The sequence below is a fragment of the Python bivittatus genome, unplaced genomic scaffold (assembly GCF_059951505.1).
Source record: "Python bivittatus isolate LINGU-HERP-01145 unplaced genomic scaffold, Pbiv_v1 ctg000330_np1212, whole genome shotgun sequence".
Lineage (NCBI taxonomy): Eukaryota > Metazoa > Chordata > Lepidosauria > Squamata > Pythonidae > Python > Python bivittatus.
The window spans coordinates 49,214,098-49,235,098 of record NW_028277058.1 but is presented as its reverse complement, the minus strand read 5'-3'; the positions used below and the strand labels follow the sequence as shown (position 1 = coordinate 49,235,098).

Sequence of the window (21,001 nt, the reverse complement as noted above, 5' to 3'; positions counted from 1 at the left end):
TTATTAAATCTACTTCTAGATCCAACAAAAAAAAAAACAGTAGACAGAGCTGAGACCCAGAGTCAACAGAAGAATCTTGTCATTCTTTACATGGCTGGTGTGTCAGAGAAGATAAAATGGATATTTGGAAAACACCACATACCTGTGTTTTTCAAACCCACTAATACACTGAGACAGAGGCTTGTACACCCTAAAGATCGAACACCAAAACATAAGAAGAGCAATATAGTATATGCAATCCAGTGCAGTGAGGAGTGTTCAGAGCTCTACATTGGAGAAACCAAACAGCCTTTACACAAGAGGATGGCCCAACACAGGAGAAGCAACAACACAGGACCAGAATCAGCAGTTTACCTTCATCTAAAGGAAAAAGGACATTCATTTGAGGACAATAATGTTCACATTTTGGACAGAGAAGATAGGTGGTTTGAGAGAGGAGTGAAGGAATCCATTTATGCCAAAGTGGAAAATCCTTCCCTCAGTAGAGGTAGAAGCCTCAGACACAACTTGTCTCCCATTTTTCATGCTGCTCTTTCATCAGTCCCCAGGAAGATTAAGACCACCTCACAAGTTCACCAGGGAGGCAGCACTTAATGATCCACTTGGGGATGGGTGAGGGATTAGGAGTAAGACATCCACATCCCAAAGACTCTACTAATCACATCTCCTATTGTCCCCTCAGTGAGCCCATCATGTTAGTGAGAAACGCAGCCACCATAGAAGACATTTATGGGGTCCCCCCTAACCAACTTTCTAGACTGAAGACGCTGCTTGCACAAGCAGCAAAACGTATCAAACCAAAAGAAAAGAAGTCCAGTTGCCATGACTCAACCTCCAGATAATTCCACCTGGATGACTGAGAATCTTCATCAACAATTCAAGGTGCTGGTTATCACCTATAAAGCCCTTCATGGCATAAGGCCTGGCTAGCTGAAGGACCTGTCTCCAATTATTTCTTCCTGTCTGGTGAGGTCAGGCAGCATAGGTGCACTCTGGTCAATTAAACAGTATCACCTTGCAGGACCCAGGAAGTGTGCCTCTCTATTGTGGCTCCTGCCCTCTAGAATGATATCCCTCCAGAAACTCATAGAGCTCCCATCCTAATGACATTCATAAAGTTATTAAAAACATGGTTGTTCTCCCAGGCCTTGGGACAGGATGGTTGTCTTTTTGGTTTTTTATCAGTAGTGTGTTGTCTTCTGGGTGGTTATGATTTTTTTCTATATAAGTTGTTTTTCTTTTTTAATTGTAAGGCACCCAGAGTTATTAAGGAGTCAAGTAGCCTCGAAATTTAATTAAACAAACAAACAAATAAAATGGTTTTTGTTAACACATTCAGGAATCTCCAATGGGTAATAGATGGTCAAAAGATTGAGCAGGTGAGGGCTTTTAAATATCTAGGTGTGATCTTCTAAGACACAGGGTCACATAATACACATATTGACTCTGTGGTCTTGCAGGTTCAAAGAAGCACTTCACCCGTTTTAAAGGTTTTGTTTTTCCCCACAGTAACGGTGGTAAATGTATCTCTGTGGCTTTAAAACCACTTATAAAGCCCTACATGGCATAGAACCAGGCTCTTTGCAGGACCACCAGTCCCCACTGGCTCTGCCCACTCCACTAGGTCTAGCAGAGAGGGCATGCTCCATGTCCCATCTATCAAACAGTGCAATCTTCTTGGACCCTGGAGTCATGCCTATTCTTTGGCTGCAACTGCCCTGTGGAACAGCATTCCCCAGAGATCCTGTTGCCCCCAACCCTGTCAGTCTTTCATAAAGCTCTGAAGACCTGGCTGTTCCTTAGGCACTTGGGCCAGGAGGTTAGGCTAGTTCTGCTGGTAATATGGCTTTCTGTTTTGAAGACTGTTGTTTTAAGCAGGGTGTCATGGGTTATATGTTGTGGAAGTGGTTTGAATCTTTGTACACTGCCCAGAATCACTGCTGTGAGATGAGCGGTTCTATAAATAATTAAAACAAACTATTCACAGCTAAACCTCTGGCTCAACTGCTTTATTTAGATAAACTTAGTTTGCACCATTTCTATGAACCTGTAACTTGGGTAGAGACCTAAATGGGAACATTTAGGTCCCTACCCAAGTTATAGGTTGATAGAAACGGTGCAAACTAAGTTTATCAGACCACTGCTTCCTGCCCCAAGATGTATACTCAACATGATCTTCAGGCTTGAAACTGGCCAAAAGAGGGTCAAGTTTAAACACTCTTAATAGAATTTGACTATTAGTTATTAGTTTAAGTACTATTTTTCAGTTGGACTGATTCCATCAATTCTATCAGATAAATTTCAATCCTCATTGCCCCAACTAATCCTAGGGGAAAATCATTTTTAAAAAACTTTGTGGCCTTTTCTCTGAGTCTTTACAGTTTCACGAATTCTTGAGAGTCATAAGAGAAGAGCTTCTAGACACTGACCATCAGAATGAGAGAAGTCTTATTTCCAAATCTTCTTCAACATGGTATAGCTACCCCAGATGGAAATAAGCTAATTATATAAATTCATTAATTTCTCCATGACAATTAAAGTTCTTTTTTGGGGCCAGATTCAACAACCTGCTCTCAGATTTAGTGAATCTCCTAAGGCTAGTTGAACCTGCCCTTGTGGGAGAGTTCAATCAAATTTATCCTTCAAATGCTGTTACACTACCCATTTTGAAATAGTATCTGAAGAATGCTCACCTTTCCCTTGTTGTCACATGTCCCAGGTAGGCCTGAAGAATTTTATGTTGATTTCTTTTTTGTTTTTCTAGAAGTTCCAAACTTTAATCTGGATCTGAAGGAGAATAATCTCAGCTCTCTCCTTCATTCTACCCTGGCATATTATTTGTTGCTCATCTCCCTTTCCCCAAAGTTTTGGCTTTGTCCTTTAAAAAAAGTTTTTTTCTTTATCTGGAAGAAGATGGGTTGAGAGAATTTCTAAAGCCTATGCCTGAGAGTTATAGTCAAATTCAGCTTCTGTTGGGTATTTAGATGTGCAGAGGCTGTAGTATTGTGAATGTTGGTTGGCTTTCATAACAGGGTAGAATAGTAGAAATTAAACTGGCAGAATGAATGAAATTAATGCATTTCTTTTCTATCCTGCCATATTTTATATCTTTTTCTCAGTTTAAAATTTGGCTTAAAAATGAGGGTTTTTTTTTCCAGAAACAGTCTATAGCTAAAATCCTCTCTGCTTTTTCAACACCATAATAAAAGAGATTAGGAGATCAATGCCTCACACACAATCAACCAAAGAGATATCACACCATAGAACAGCAGCATGACTCAGATGTAACCTTAAAAACTATCCTACAACAAAGGGTAAACACCAAAGTAAGAATAGATATGTTCAATGCTATAGTTATACTAAAATGGAGATACAAATGGAGAAAATATGTCATTTGCATGCATGGCAACAGATAGACCGAAAAAACAACATAGTGGTGCCCTATAACCTTGTGCACCCATAAGATCTACCACCTATGACGTGGAGAGATGAAACACAGAAAAACCTTGGTCCCAGTTGGAACACTTGGGCTGTACACAATCCAAATATCTGTTGATATTTTTGCTTTGGGTAGTAAACCTAACCAAATGAATATGATGATCGAAGTATCTAAATAAACAAAGAGGGACTGGTATATCCACTACTCTTTTTATAAAGTCTGCCAATTGGAACAGCTGGCTTTATTAATAATGTGCAATAAGAATACTCATTGGATAAAATTAGGAAAAAATGATGCAGATACGTTATCTACCTTTATTACCTGATTATTTATTCTCATGTAGACATACTGATCTTGTTCAAGATGTACATGAATTTTGTCCAAATTCCATTTTGAATTTGGACAAAACACTCAATAATTCAAGTATGGGCATCTGAAAGCTCCTCTCCTTTAGTACATGTCTGCAACATCATGATACACATGCAAGAGGGGTAGGACTTGCATCATGATGATGCTTGCAGTCAGTTTTAGCACATTTTTGCCAGTATGTCACAAGCCCAACCAATGCCCAGTTTTATTCCAAGCATATTCATGACTTTGTGTACAACCTAAGTCTCTAATCTAAAGACTGGCTCGCAGGCCAATATACTGTTCCCTATATTTCTGTTTGTAATTCTGTTCTCTGCAGGCTCCCTTCCTATGGAACAGCAGCCCATGAGGTGAGGTTCCATCCCACTCTTATGAACTTCTGAAAGTTGAAAAGACCTTCCAGAAGGCCTTTTAGAATTGATTCCAGAGTTGTTGTAAAACTGAGTTTTATTACACTCTTACAGTGTTGCTGTTGTTGCTATTTAGATATACTGTAAACTATGTAGTGTCCAAACTGATTGAGGTGAGATATAATTATTTTTATTGATACTCAAATAAAACAAACTAGGAGTTATATTCAGTGTATACACTCAAGATTTCTTAGTGGTCTTCATGACAAAAAAGGAAAATTAAAATCAGAGTTTTGCTTTGAAAATTGGTATTTTTTTTAAAGCATACTCCTTTTATAATTTTTCAGGCATGTTGCAACATACTTATTTCCCTTTTAATTAAAAGAATCTACCTAAAATTAAAAGGGGTGGGGGTGGGAGAGTGACAGAAAGCTTGGTAGGTAGCAATAAAGATATCTGTAGACTCATCACATTGTCCATCCCTGATGTATGAAAACACAGATAGTGCTACTAGCTAAGAATATTTTCTATCATGTAAGATTGAAACACCAGCTGCAACCCTTCTAAAATATCCTTCAAACATCTGAGATCCTCATAGAAAGACAGAAACTTTGTGGATCTTTTAACTTTAAAAACTACAAGAATGATTGCCATATACACTGATTTCCTGGAGGAAAAGTGGAACATAAATACAACAATTAAAAAAAAAAACAATAAAACTATTTTTAACTTTATAATCGGAATATTCACAAAGAGTTGAAACTGAGAAATTCTCAGTAATTCTTTTTCAATATTTAGCACAGATGTGGCCAATCATAGTCTAAATGTGGTCCCTATCTGTGGACCACAGAGAAGCCATTAAACATTTATCAAAATTAAGTGGTAAAATGACTGCTTCTCAATGGTATGATTCATCATTTTTCACTAAGTTCAATCCTTAACTCCCTTGTACCTCCCCAAAAAACAACCCAAATTTTTCAGTCCTGCCTACCATGTAATATCACATATCACCATACAGTCTTCCTTCAGTCCTTCAAGCCAATTTTTTTAAAAAGTACAGCCTCCAGGCACAAAAGCAGCCACTACTCCTTATTCACCAGTATTCAGAGCCCAAAGTATGCATACCACCTCAAAAATGTGATTCCAATGAATACATTCTAGTTTCAAATACTTAATAGTTGAACTATTTAGAATTAGAATACTTTGATTATATTGTATAAGCGTATTCTAAATATGCTATTGAAATTCTATGAACATTTGCCAATGCTTTACTGACCACTAGAGGACTCTCTTGCTACTCATTTTACCTGGAATTCCAGGCATTTGCCACAGTAAGGACATGATGTGGCTTGCCAAATGAAATTCTAAAAAACTCTCTAACATTTTATCTCACAATACAGCATTGACAATAGTCCCAGAATGTTCATCATTTTGAAGCCAAATGGAAACATTTTGGCCTCCTCCTCAGAAACAGTGGAGAAAAATGCTCCATACCATATTTAAGGAGTTTTGTGTCTAAAATGGAAATTACTATGCTTTTCATTTATTTTTGATAATTTTCAGCCACATGTTAACCATTCAGGTTGTGTACCACAAGCTTATACTTACGTTTTCAATGTGCCAGATGTCATAAGTTCTGTAACCAGAACAATACACTTCTTTCCCTTGACTGTAGATTCCCAGGAATCATAGAATCTAACAATATTAGGATGCTGAAGCCCTTTCAGCATTTCAGCTTCCTCCTTAAACCGTTGCCTTTCTGATTTGGACAGCTTCCGATCCTAAAAGAGAAAATCAACAAAAATGTATTTTAAAGAGCTACAAATAAATATTAAAACAATATTTGGCCCCAAATGTAAAATATTTAAAGATCAGGATTACATATTACAAGGCACAGAAAGCTGTTTCTACTAACAGTCTTTCAATTCATCATGTAAACTATTGATTACCCTTATTTGGTACTTCCTGCACAAACTGCCAACAGTAATTGGTTTGGCTATAACAGGAATTATGTAAGAGGGAGAATGTATCATAAAGGGGTAGGAGATACACAAGTATTGTAACATTTATTTCTTTTGCTCCTAGAAAGCAAAGTGCTCTTGCCATACCCGTTATATGTAAGTTCTTATGACTTAAAAGTTCCTCTTTATTAAAAACGTTGGTAATTTCTTTCTAATTTTATTACAACCTCTTATCAGACAACCCAAAGAACCCAACTTAGTGCCACGGAATAAAAAAAGGATCTATCTTCAAATAAATATATTAAGAATCTCTAAACACTGTTCTGCATTCTTGTATGAATTAATGTCCTCATTCCCAATTAATCCACTAGCAATATTTGCCCCTTTAAGACATAATTTAAAGATAATATGCTTCATGAAAGCTTATAATCATAAATAGGGAAAAACACTGAAAACAATAACCAAATTCCCATGTGTCTATAACTAAGGTTATAGTAATTTGCCTTTGTTGAATTGTCTTTTTTTTTAATCTATGAAATTTAAGAATGTAATCTTATTCTTGTATACTAATAGTAATTCCCACTAATTTCACTTAGGGTTTATTCTCAAATAAGAGGGTATAGGGCTGCAGCCTAAGTCAAGGATAATTGAAATTTATAAAACAAGGGTAGTTGAAAATAGTTAATAATTAAGCCAGTAGCTTACTTTACTGATTAGGTCAGCCACTGGATAACATACATGCACACAGAGTGCCAATGTGGAAGAGGTGACTTTGAGAATAACGGAAAAGGAAATCCCAGGTTACGTCTTATGCAATGATTTTTCTACTGGAAAATTCTTACAATGTACAACAGATATAAACATGTAACTTCTTAGTATGCAAACATATGCATTTTTCCTACTTCAAAGTAATATCTCTGTAGGAAGAATCATATGGGGAACAGTCTTACAATCTGTGCAAAAATGAGACCCTGAAAACACAATGCTGTATCATCAGCTAGACGGTGCACAAGAATGAAGTTAAAGTAGGTGCTAAATGTTTCAAAATTCAAGCAATCACCTATTCAAGTATCACTTCTAAAAGTCTAAGATCAATTACTCAGTTCAGCTGTCTTCTGCTTCTGTAGTATATGAAGCAAGAATAAGAAAGTGATAGCCCTGATTCTCCCACCTCCTGAGAAAGAGAGATAACACATATGCGTGTGTGTGTGTGTGTGTTTCTAAAAGATCTTAATGTTTCTAGGCAGGCTTTTAGAATATCAAAAATATACTTTATTACATTTTGGGCTTAGCATGATATCGATATACGATGGCTTACAATGCACAGTGGATGGATTTGTACAACATAAAAAACTTAAAACAAGCAGAGCATATTATGGTTCAACGTGTATGAACCAAGCTACAGAATGTAATCTGTTTATTTATAAATGGAATTTATGCCTTCCTCTTAAATACTATTATAGAAACCTGGATCTGGACTCTGTTATTTCATAAAATTAATCTAATTTTTATCAGGACATCAGTGAAGACTACATTCCAGGAGATAAACTAAAGTTTACATAAGAAAGGGAAAAGTAACACAGATCAAATGTACAAATTATAAAAAAAGCTACACCTCAGCAGTCTTGCTATAGTTAGGGACCTAAAGACCTAAAGCTACATACATGCTATGATTGCAAAATAACACTTGAAAAAAACTTTTTCCCGATTGCATCAGCCTGTCCCATTAGATCTGGCAGAGAAGGCATGCTGCAGGTACCATCTGCTGGGGATTTACATTTGGTGGATCCCAGGAGGTGCCCTTCTCTGCCTTGGCACCTGCCTTATGGAACATCCTCCCCCTGAAGTCAGATTAGCTCCATCCCTGTCAATGTCCCAAAAGTCTCTCAAGACCTGGTTAGGTCACCAGGCTTGGGGGTCCCAGGGAACCAGCAACATTCTAAGATGGCTCCACTATTGTGGTTGATATATTCACTCTCTCTGTGCCTTGTGGTTTGTATATTTCATTTTTACAATAATATTTTATATTGTTATAATGATTGTTTTATATTTGTATATAATTGTTGCTTTATTTGAACGTTTATGCCACCCAGAGTCACTTCTTGTGAGATGGGCAGCCATATAAATTTGATAAATAGACAGACAGACAGACAACAGATAGATAGATACCTGAAAAATGCAAATTATTAGATGCAGGTTTCTGCTTCCTAAGAATCTCAACACCTTCATTTATTTAGCAACATTTGAAATAAGCCCAAACAAATCAATACATAATGTTGATTTGTATCCTTTATATTAGAGGTGGCAACACTCCCAGACTCTCAGGTGACCCCATTCTTACCCGAGTTAGCTGGAGGACCTCAGGTTGGATCAACAGAAAGGTGGTGATATCAAAGGAAAGGAAGTGGGGTGATTCTTCTCTATCCCATTTTTGGACAGGTTAAATTTTTTAGCAGTGAAGATGGAAGCTTCAACTGATCCAGAATGCAGTGGAGCACACAGTGTTGTGTGCACCAAGGTTTGCTCACATAACACCTCTGCTCTGTGAGTTGCACTGACTCCTAATATGCTTTCAGGTGCAATTCAAGGTGTTGGTTATCACCTTTAAAGCCCTACATGGCACAGGGCCAGGTTGCAGAATTAGCTGTCTCCAGTTGTTTCTGCTTATCCCACCAGCAAAAGTGTCATCTTGGGGGACCAGGAGACTTTTACCCTAATAAGGTGGAAAGAGTAACATTGTTCTTTGTTGATTAGGGCTATTGCTCTTTAGCCCTAATCCCTACTACTGATAAAGGTTGATATACTTCCCTATTACTACTCAATTGTGCTTATGTCCAAACCCATTGCACTCACCAAAAGATCCTTTAATGCAATCGTGAATTCTCAGTAATGGTCTCCTATGAAATACTTCTATTCTGAATACTAAAGAAGCATGTCTATATTCTCAAAGGTAAGGTATAAGGAACCTTGGCTTCTCCAGCTTGGAAATGCCAACATTAAACAAGGACTTGTTCATGCAATTTTGTTCTACAAATTTAGAAAAACTGAGTCACATAATCTGATAAACTAAAATATACCAAACCTTCCAGGAATTTGTTTAAATTTCACCAGAGTTTAAATTAGCTATAAAAACATTCTAGAAGAACACATGTTCTACCCTTCTTTCAAGAAAAATTAATGATAGTTTGCTCTAAAAGCTAATCCAATTATGCTTTTAAAAACATTCAGTGAGATATGGAAATGGACAACTAGCTTTAATTGGTTCTTTCACATCTTCCATCAACTAGGAAGAATTCAACAAATTCTATACATGCAGATGCTACAACTTTTTCCACTACTTCTGAGTTTTTCTTAAGAAGAGCAAGTAAATAACTTTTAAAAATTCATCACACAGTACAGCAAACTAGGCCAGTTACATTTGGTTCTTATGCGTGTGTTTGCCTTCGAGTCAGTGTTGACTCCTGGTGACTGCCTGGACAAGTCCCTGCAGTTTTCTTGGCAGGATTTCAGAATCTGCCATTGCCTCCTTTCCTAGGGCTGAGAGAGTGTGACTAGCCCAAGGTCATCCATCTGGCTGACAGGACTAGAACTCCCAGTCTCCCAGTTTCTAGCCTGATACCTTAACCATTACACCAAACTGGCTCTTCACATATGGTTTTTACTGGAAGCTTTTCAATTTTAGAACTAAACCTGGGAACTTTTGACTTGTAATGCTTTTCCTATTCTCTACATTAACTTGGTTCCAAAATGTTTGAGGAAAAGGAAAATGATACCATCCTGACTATGGAGTAGAGTTAATGAATATATATAGCTAAGTAAAGTTATAGGAAGGTATGGGTTTTAATGTGTATCAGAAAGTATGTATCAGCATCATCTAAGATGTTATGGGTACATATGAAAGTAGGAATCCACAGATTGATGACAGATACTCCAGTGAACAATGATCATGGAAGAAACAGTGATGACTTTAGTAAAAAAATGTGAAATATTCCCAATGAATGTAGTCCAAGGGGAAAACTATTCTCCTAGGAGAAATTAACAGACTGGTGAGAATGAGACAAGAGTACAGAAAAAGCATCCGGGCATTCGGAGACCAAAAAATGAATGAGAACAGTGACTGGGTCATTTGAAGACTGAAAAATGAATGAGAATGGCAATTATTTGGTGAATAACAGCTCAGAAAAAGACTGCAAATATATCCTTCAAGCATTAGCCTGTTTATAAGAACATATGGCAAAGCAGTGAATAAAAACTAAAAGCATGATTGATTTGGTCATTTATGATGAACAATTAAGAGAATCAAGGAAGAATACAAAGATTATGAGAAGTTCTGAATGGAGATCATTGGATGGTAACGTTAAGAATGGAACTTGGGGGAAAAAGGGACACTGGAGAAAGAAAAACGCAGAAGAAATGAATGTAAAACTGCTGCAGACAAAAAGTACAAGTCCTGTTTGAAAATGTATTACAAAACAGATTAAACTCTGGACCAAAAGCATGAAAAGCAGACATAAAGAAAAAGGACGCAGACACAGTTTGGAACAGAATGAAAAGAAGTATGTGACAGAGTCCCAATAAAATGTATGGTTATGATAATAGGAAGTATAAAAAAGGATGCTTCATGGAATGATTAATTGATAGAGACTATATGAAAAACCCCTTCATGGATCACTGCCTTGTCATGGCGAAGGGGCTTGCTAACTCAGTGAAGCCATGAGCTATACCGTGCAGGGCCACCCAAGACGGACAGGTCATGACAGAGAGTTCTGACAAAATGTGGTCCACTGGAGAAGGAAATGGCAACCCACTCCAGTATCCTTGCCAAGAAAACCCCATGGACAATGTTAAAAGGCTAAAAGATATGACGCTGGAAGATGAGCCCCTCAGGTCGGAAGGTGTCCAATATGCTACTGGGGAAGAGCGGAGGGCAATTCCAAGTAGCTCCAGAAAGAGTGAAGCGGCTGGGCCAAAGCCGAAAGGACGTTCAGCTGTGGATGTATCTGGAAGCGAAAAGAAGGTCCGATGCTGTAAAGAACAATATTGTATAGGTACCTGGAATGTAAGATCTATGAACCAAGGCAAGCTGGATGTGGTCAAACATGAGATGACAAGATTGAACATCGACATATTGGGAATCAGCGAACTGAAATGGACGGGAATGGGTGAATTTGATTCGGGTGACCATTATATCTACTACTGTGGGCAAGAAACCCTTAGAAGAAATGGAGTTGCACTCATAGTCAATAAGAGAGTGGGAAAGGCAGTAATGGGGTACAACCTCAAAAACGACAGAATGATCTCAGTGCGTATCCAAGGCAAACCATTCAATATCACAGTCATCCAAGTCTATGCCCCAACCACTGATGCTGAAGAAGCTGAAGTTGACCGCTTCTATGAAGACCTACAACACCTTCTAGAACTAGCACCAAAAAAAGATGTCCTTTTCATCATAGGGGATTGGAATGCTAATGCAGGAAGTCAAGGAGTAATTGGAATAACAGACAAGTTTGGCGTTGGAGTACAAAATGAAGCAGGGCAAAGGCTAATAGAGTTCTGTCAAGAGAACAAGCTAGTCATAGCAAACACTCTTTTCCAACAACACAAGAGACGACTCTACACATGGACATCACCAGATGATCAATACCAAAACCAGATTGATTATATATATACTTTGCAGCCAAAGATGGAGAAGCTCTATACAGACAGCAAAAACAAGACCAGGAGTTGACTGTGGCTCAGATCATGAACTTCTTACTGCAAAATTTAGGCTTAAATTGAAGAATGTAGGGAAAACCACTAGACCACTCAGGTATGACTTAGATCATATTCCTTGTGAGTACACAGTGAAGGTGATGAATAGATTTAGAGGATTAGATTTGGTAGACAGAGTGCCTGAAGAACTATGGACGGAAGTCTGTAACATTGTACAGGAGGCAGCAACTAAAACCATCCCAAAGAAAAAGAAATGTAAGAAAGCAAAATGGCTGTCTGATGAGGCTTTACAAATAGCTGTGGAAAGAAGGAATGCGAAAAGCAAGGGTGAAAGGGAAAGATATAAGCAACTGAATGCAGATTTCCAGAGAATAGCAAGGAGAGATAAGAAGGCCTTCTTAAATGAGCAATGCAAAGAAATTGAGGAAAACAATAGAATGGGGAAGACTAGAGATCTCTACAAGAAAATTGGAGATATCAAAGGAACGTTTAGTGCAAAGATGGGCATGATAAAGGACAAAAAAGGCAGGGACCTAACAGAAGCAGAAGAGATTAAGAAGAGGTGGCAAGAATACACAGAAGAACTATACAAGAAAGATCTTAATGTCCCTGATGTCCACACTGGTGTGATCACTGACCTTGAGCCAGACATCCTAGAGAGTGAAGTCAAGTGGGCCTTAGGAAGCATTGCTAACAACAAAGCTAGTGGAGATGACAGTATTCCAGCTGAGTTATTTAAAATACTAAAAGACGATGGTGTTAAAGTGCTGCACTCAATATGCCAGCAAGTTTGGAAAATGCAACAGTGGCCACGGGATTGGAAAAGGTCAGTTTATGTTCCAATTCCAAAGAAGGGCAATGCCAAAGAATGCTCAAACTATCGCACAATTGCACTCATTTCACATGCTAGCAAGGTTATGCTCAAAATCCTACAAGCTAGGCTTCAGCAATACATGAACCGAGAACTACTGGATATATAAGCTGGGTTTCGAAGAGGCAGAGGAACTAGAGATCAAATCACCAACATTTGCTGGATCATGGAGAAAGCACGAGAGTTCCAGAAAAATATCTACTTCTGCTTCATTGACTATGCAAAAGCCTTTGATCTGGCTCAAGGTCAGTGATCATGGCATCTGGACCCATCAATTCTTGGCAAATAGAAGGGGTAGAAATGGAAGCAGTAACAGACTTCATTTATTTGGGCTCCAAGATCACCGCAGACGGAGACTGCAGCCATGAAATTAAAAGACGCTTGCTCCTTGGGAGGAAAGCTATGGCAAACCTAGATAGCATATTAAAAAGCAGAGACGTCACCTTGCCGACAAAGATCCGCATAGTCAAAGCTATGGTTTTTCCAGTAGTAATGTATGGCTGTGAGAGCTGGACCATAAAGAAGGCTGAGCGCCGAAGAATTGATGCCTTTGAACTGTGGTGCTGGAGAAGACTCTTGAGAGTCCCCTGGACTGCTAGGAGGTCAAACCAGTCAATCTTAAAGGAAATCAACCCTGATTGCTCATTGGAAGGATCGATAATGAAGCTCAAGCTCAGATACTTTGGTCACCTAATGCGAAGAGAGGACTCTTTGGAGAAGACCCTGATGCTGGGAAAGATTGAAGGCAAAAGGAAAAGAGGACGGCAGAGGATGAGACGGTTAGATAGCATCACTGAAGCAATGAGCATGAAACTGAGCAAACTCAGGGAGGCAGTGAAGGACAGGAAGGCCTGGCGCAATATGGTTCATGGGGTCACAAAGAGTCGGACACGACTTAACGACTAAACAACAACAACAATATGAAAAAACATACGCATAACAGTATTATTGTTGCAAAAATGAAGAATATTATATAATGTATCAAGAAAAAAGCACAGTTGCAAAGAACATAATCAAAGAGTGTGATTAAAAGAGGCAGAGAAAACATCAAGTAATTTTGATGGAAATTTAAAAATGGAAGTGGAGTAGTATATCTCCCCTGTAGAAATGAAGTACGCCTAGTATATCTGCCCTGTATACTCTACAATATATAACCCTATTCAAAACAAACTTAATTTCTAATATATTTTCTGCTGTGGCACCTGCCCTGTGGAATGTCATCCCCTTGCAGATTAGGTCAACCCTGATCCTGCTGGCTTTTTGAAAGATCCTAAAACCATGGCTCTGCCAACAGGCACGGGGACCCAGGAATGTGGTGGAGCCAACACAATGGCTATACTGAATGCTATTGGTAGATGTAATTATTGTGGCTGCAAATTTTATGAATTTTATGACAACTTTTTTATATGCTCTTGAATTTCTTACTGTTTAAATTGTATTTTTGGGCTTTGTCTGTCTGTAAGCCACACAAAGTCATATATATTATTAGATGGGTGGCTATATAAATTAGAATAAACAAACATACATACATACAACCTCACTGCAATTGGCGATGATTACCTTGGGCAAAACTCCTCCATCTGATCTTAATTCACTGGAATGAATTAAACTGCCTTTGAAAGGTCATACATTTTAAATGTCATATTTAAAAGTTTAAAAGCACACGTATATAATGCAAAAAAAGAGCCTCTGCACTTTTGTAAGATGGGCTCTCTAGTATTTCATAAGAGAAACATAAGGAGTTCCAGGAATGCAAAAATACATATGTTTTAAGAATTTGCTTTTTGTTTATACCAATAAAGAAGACAAGCATTTTAAATGAAGAAAGGACAGGCAATTTAATAAAGTCAAGCATAAAAAGAAGAGCAAGCATTTTAACAATTCTTAGATCTGTGAAACCTGATTTAGTAACAGACACCTATAGAAAAAAAAGACAATTCTGCTGTCATTGTAAAAACATCAGTATGACTACTATGATTTTCAAGCAAGTAGGCTAATAATCAGATGCTTATTACACTTGAGTTCAATGGTCAAATACTAGGGACTGAGTAAGACTGACTAAGAACAGAGTAGTTGCCTAGCAGAACATTCTAGTCTGTGTGAACCAGACAACAGCAGTATTTTAAAAACCTGTTAATTAACTAAAAAGAGTTCTAAAGGGCTATTCTTAGGAAATAACTAATATTGAAATCATCAAAATAAAAAAGTTACTTATTTTTCATGTAAATTATATATCATAAAATTATATATCATAAAAAATATAACAAGTGTTATTCATAAAACTAAAATATAAATTAAGCGTACTGTAAAAGATAACTAATTCTTATTTAAATACTAGATAGTCACTGTTAAATTTTGTATTCATATTCCATTTCTCCTTGAAGCTATCTGAAGAAATTTATTTATTTATTTATTTATTTACTAAATTTATACAGCTGTCCATCTCACAGATTTGACTCTGGGCAGTGCATACAATTAAAATAATACCAAAAATTCAAAACCGATAAAACAAAACAATTAAAATACAATTAAAAACAGTTAAAACTATAGTAAAACAAAAACACAGGAGTGCATTCTGAAATAACCATTTAGTGGGCTCTATACTTCTACAGGATCCCCAGGCCCAATGACAAAACCAGGTTTTAAGGTCCCTCCAGAATGTCAATAGAGTTGGGGCCAATGTCACTTGGGGGGGGAGATGTTCCAAAGTGTTGGTGCCACTGCAGAAAAGGTTCTCCTCCTGCAACATGATGAGAAGTAACCAGGGAGAGGCAGTCCTTCAAATAACCCAGCCCCATGTCATGTAGGGCTTTAAAGGTCATAACCAGCACCTTGAATTGAACCCAAAAGCAGACTAGCAACCAATGCAGCTTGCACAGTAGAGGTGTAACAATGTACAGTTCTAGAAGCACACATAACTGGCTATGCTGCTGCATTTTGCACCAACTGAAGCTTCTGGATATTTTTCGAGGGTAGTCCCGTGTACAGTGCCTTACTGTAGTCCATTCAGGAGTGAACAAAGTATGAGTGACTGAATGTAGGACATCCTGATCCAGGAATAGGCATAACTGATACACAACACAAAGTTGCACAAAGGCTTTCCTAGCCACAACTGCCACCTGCTCTTTGAGCAGGAGCCATGGGTCCAAAAGAACCCCCAGATTGCACACAGGGGCTGTTTGGGACAGTACTACCCTATCCAGCACCACAGATGGTAAATTCCCGGATCCAGAAGGCCCCCAAACCTGAAGCCACTGAGTCATGCCAGAGTTAAGCCAAAGCCTGTTGTTCCCCATCCTAACCCCATGGTGGATGATACCTCATCCCACGGCAACAGATGACCTCATCCAGAGGCTTCATGTAGATGTCAAACCAGAGTGGAGAGACTATCAAATCCTGTGGTACCATAGTTTGATAGAGTACCAAACCAACGTAGTAGGGGACAAGGGACCTCTCATTCCTAATCAACACTAACTGGAACTGTCCTCAGAGGAAGAGAACCAGCACAATACAGTGCTGCTCGCTCCCAGCCCCTGAAGCTGGTCCAGAAGGATACCATGGTTGATAGTATCGAAGGCTGCCAAGAGGTCAAGTAGAGCAAGGTTGGATGCACTACCTCCATCCCACTCCTGCCAGAAGTCATCCAAAAGCACAACCAATACTGTTTCCAGCCCATGCCTGGGCCTGAAACCCAACTGAAAGGGTTTCGGATAATTGGCTTCATCTAAGATCCTCTGAAGCAATTGTGTGACCACCTTCTCCACAACCTTCCCTAGAAAAGGAAGGCTGGATGCTGGATGGAAGTTTTCCAGTATGGTGGGGTCCAGCAATAATTTCTTGAGGGGGCAAACCAATGCCTCTTTAAGGAGTGGAGGAACAACCCCCTCTCTAAAGGAAGAATTCACTACCACCAGAAGCCAACCACACTTTACCTCCCAGCCAGCAAGGGGGGACATGGCTCTAACAAACAGGTGACCAAGCTCACATTTTATAAGGACCCCGTCCACTTCCTCAGAACCTACAAGCAGTTTGCCTGCTCAATTCTTCTACTATCACTAACAGAAATATTAGTAACATATCAATACATACACTACAGTGTAGTATGTCAACATTTTTCTTTTAGATTTAAATCTATAATTATATAGATTGTTCATTGTTAGTTCCATTCTGCAAAGAGTAACAAGTGTGATCTGACAACTGAAAACTACACCTTTCAGGGAGACACTGAAGGACAGAGCATATTTAGCTTTGAGAAAAGACTACTAGAAAGGAGGCTATGATGGCACTCATCAGATACCTTAAAACATGTCACAGAGGAATTCTAGTGTACAGAATATGGAATAATGGTCTTAATTTACAGGAAGGCAGATTGTGATTGAATGTTAGAAAAAACTTCCTAACTGTAAGGGCAGTTTGATACTGGAATCAACTGCCCACAGATGGTTTCCCCTTTATTGGATTTGTTCAAGTAGAGGGTTGGGATCCATTTAATTTGGATTTCTGTACTGACTAGGGGCTCGAACCCAAAGTCTTAGTAGGCCCTTCTGACTTTATGATACTATGATTAGTGTATTACCTCAGATATGGTATTATCTTTGGCAACAAGATGAAAGAAACGAGTAAAGCTTTTACTGGGAGTTGTCATCTAACATCTCATGAGATTCCCTGGCAGTTTCCTAGTCATGATACAATTTTTCATAGCTAGTACTTAAATTATATGCCAATTATTTGGCATAGCAAAGCCTAAGTCATATTGTGAAGAACACTGCTACCACTCTCTCTCTCTCTCTCTCTCTCTCTCTCTCTCTCACACACACACACACACACACACACACCACTACCAATTGTATTCACATGTCAACAGGGCAGAAACAAGAGGGTTTTAAGTAAGAAATAAATTGCCATGCTGTGACCTTAAGCATTCCCCTCTCCTTTCTACAGAAGAAAACAATAGAGATTCTGGTCTGAACCTTCCTACTGCAAATCAGTGCAGCTGTACACAGTTTTTTCAACTATTGCAATAATGCTAACATTTCCTTTCCAGGGGCAAAGCAAAGTACCATTTACCTCTAGCTTCAAAAATCATCTGAAAACATTATTTCATCAAGCTGCCTTTCTGTGTCACAGTTCTATACTGTTTTTTTAATCTCTTGAATTGCCTTCTGTGATTGCAAGCATGAAAACTGATAAACTCTTACCTGTCTTTCCGTCTTTTTTAAATAAAACTGCCTTAGAGATTTTTATAAAATGCATCTATATAAAGTGCATCTCAAAGACTTACCTTTGAAAAAATAAAAAGGATACTTGGTGTTAAAAATAACCTAGTGAAATCTGCTATGGTAATAGTATGCAAGGCCTAATGTAAAGGTGAGCTCAAAAAGAGTATAATGTTTAAATCTGGGCAGCATTAAAAGTTATATACTCTTAGAAATAAAATTAATTTAAATTTTAACTGTTCAAGGCAGTGTCCACAGGGATCTCTCTTCCTTTTATCCCCACAACAATCTGTGAGGCAGGCTGGCCTGAGACCTGGTGACTGGCCCAAGGTCGCCTTGAGAGTATCTATGGTTAAGGGCAGCCTTGAGCTTGGGTCCTCTCAGTCCTAGTTCATTATGTTAGCCACTACGTCACCCTGGCTCTCAATAAGGCAAGTTGGGAAAGATGATCTAAATATACCAGAGAGCAAGATACTGTACCTACAAATGTTATTCAGTATGACTTACTAAAAAGTCTGTTTCTCATTACTTTGTATTAAGGCACACATTGTTCTTGGCTTTGGGCCAACTTATTTTTCAAGAGATTGAATGAGAACAGTTTGCAGGCTTTTTCTTGACAATTCTTTAGGTTGTTATGGTCCAAAAGTCTCATATAATTTAGCTACTGTTATCTTATTGCCTTCCTATTTTAGGACAGTATATTCTGCTCTATATAAACCTTATATTCAATTTTATAATAAGGTTATGTTAACACCAGCAAATTTGTCTTAACTAAAAGAAAGTCCTGGGCCCTGAATTACATTTTTTATTAGTGGAATGGATGAGGCAGCATAGGGAATGTTTATCAAATTTGAAGATGACATCTCAAATGAACTTAAGGCCGTTACTGCTTAGGCCCATAGACTTTTAAAGATCTTTATGGCAGAGACCCATGTAGACAGAAATGTGGGGAGTTGCCTAGCATAAACAGGAAGCAAACACTGGATTCCCCAAAGGTGTACAGAACTGCAAAGTTTATTCTCCTCCAACCCTTGAGCATTCAGGGACAGGTTTTCAAAACAGACTCTTTGGAGCCTAATCAGTCCAGGCTAAATTCAAAGTAATGTTCAAAATAAAATGCCTAACCAAGTAGGTACACTGTTCTGGCAGCAGCAGTTTGAGGCTTGTTCTTCTGCTGTCTCAGCAACAATCTCGATAAACTTCCAGCTGCAGCTGTGGGTATATAAACAGTTTCCTACTTGAGTAGCCTCTGGCTCACTTTCTTCCCTCCTGAGGAAGACTTACCAGCTGCTCTGCCTGGGCAATCAGTTGAGTCAAAGCCAAGCAGCATAGAAAGATGGGGGAATAAGTCTATACATGTCTAATAAGGTAAATCCAGCAGGTGGCTTGTCTCTAGGTTTCTCTGTAGTCCTCTGTCATCTACCCTCCACCCCCGCTTCTTCATCAGAGCAGCCCGTATGCTTATGGGGCACTGAAGCTACAAATTCATTCTCCACTGATATGGCTTACTTAGAAGGAAGGTGAGGTTTTCCCTTCACCACAACTTTCCTTTGTTTTGCCCATTACATTGGAACTAACCATATTCCAGCAGTCATAAAAACCTTTAGACCCAAGGTTCTATCTGGTGTAGGATACAGCACACACATTTGCCACAATGATGACACAACTCTCACTGAGACAGTTCAGTCCAATTTTTTAAAGGCTCTTTATACATACATCAGTGTGTTTCCAATCCTCTGTTAAGACTGAAATCTGGGCTAATTTCTCTGGGGACTGGTATGTACTTATGTTAACTGAAATTCTGAATTAATGATCTCGGTGATATCCTAGGCCTCTTCATGTCCACATGGAAAAAAAGGATCCTGGCTGATCTAGATACTATGTTTTTTTCCAGTTCAGCATTTTATCTTTGTTAGCCCAGAAAGAGCATGCCGGCCCTCTATAATACCATAAAGACTTGGTTCTGTCACCAGGCCTGTGGGTTAGGAGGTGGAGGAGGGATTGAGCCCATGCACTGGTTATATTGTTACTGATGGATCTGTTTTTACCCCAGCTGCTCGTATGTGTGTGTGTGTGTGTGTGTGTGTTTTGTTTCCTGTTTTTTATATATTTTTTAACATTGTTAGCCACTCAGAGACATAAATTTGAGATAGGCAGCCATATAAATTGAATATAAATAAATAAACAAATGTCGGGATGGGATAACTAATACCCTAAAAGATAAATAAAATTCAAATTAATCTTGATTTTAAAAAGTAGGCTAAAAGTAACAGAATGAATTTTAACACAGACAAATGCAAAGCTCTTCACTTAAGAAAGAGAAATCAAATGTACAGGTATAGAATGTGGATACCTGATTTGATAATTATACTTCTGAAAAAGTTGTTTGAACAGATTCTAAGCTGAACAGAATAAGTAGTGTGATACAGATGCTAAAAAGACAGGACTTGTTTTAGGTGCATCAACAGAAGTATAGTTTCCAGAATATAGGAAATAACATTCCATTATATTCTGTATCGGCCAGACTCCACCTTGAGTACCATCTTTTGGGCAACAGATTTTAAAGACAGCTTCAGAGAAATAAGAACAAATGAAGAGAGGAGATAATGAGATTAATTAGGGGACTGGAAACTAAGTCTTATGAAGAGATACTGAAGGCGGATATGACAACATTTTTCAAGTATTTGAAAGCATGTCACATAGAATGAAACCAATGTATCTTCTTTATCATTTTAAAGGCAGAACAAAAAATAATGACTTTAAGTTACAAGAAGGCAGATTCTTCTTGGGATAAATTTCTGAAAATTTACCTGAAATCTCAAAATATTTCTGGAGTTCCCAAGAATAAACACTTCTAGTCATTTTAAACTAGTTTGCCTGGCATGCTAAGAAAATATAATTTAATAATTAATGCATGTATGCCCAATACGTCCTCTAATAAGAAGGCATAGCTAACAAATTATAATGAACCCCATTCCAGATTTTTTTAGTGTATCGTCCAAACCAAGGATTCTGGCTCTTTCCTGGACTAAGCCATTACATGAAGTAACATTTTTGGGTCCTTTCCTTGGTGTGTACTGAGA

At 38.3% G+C, this 21,001-nt stretch overlaps 1 protein-coding gene across 10 annotated transcripts in view; it reads right to left on the bottom strand.

The window, feature by feature from the left end:
* The window catches only part of WNK1 (WNK lysine deficient protein kinase 1), a 153,995-nt gene that overhangs the window by 98,991 nt on the left and 34,003 nt on the right, over window positions 1-21,001 (bottom strand). For all 10 annotated transcript variants that reach the window (XM_088141232.1, XM_088141227.1, XM_088141225.1 and 7 more), the window contains exon 2: window positions 5,767-5,939. In XM_088141232.1, coding sequence (XP_087997358.1) covers window positions 5,767-5,939 — 173 coding nt within the window. The remainder of the gene's footprint in view (window positions 1-5,766; window positions 5,940-21,001) is intronic.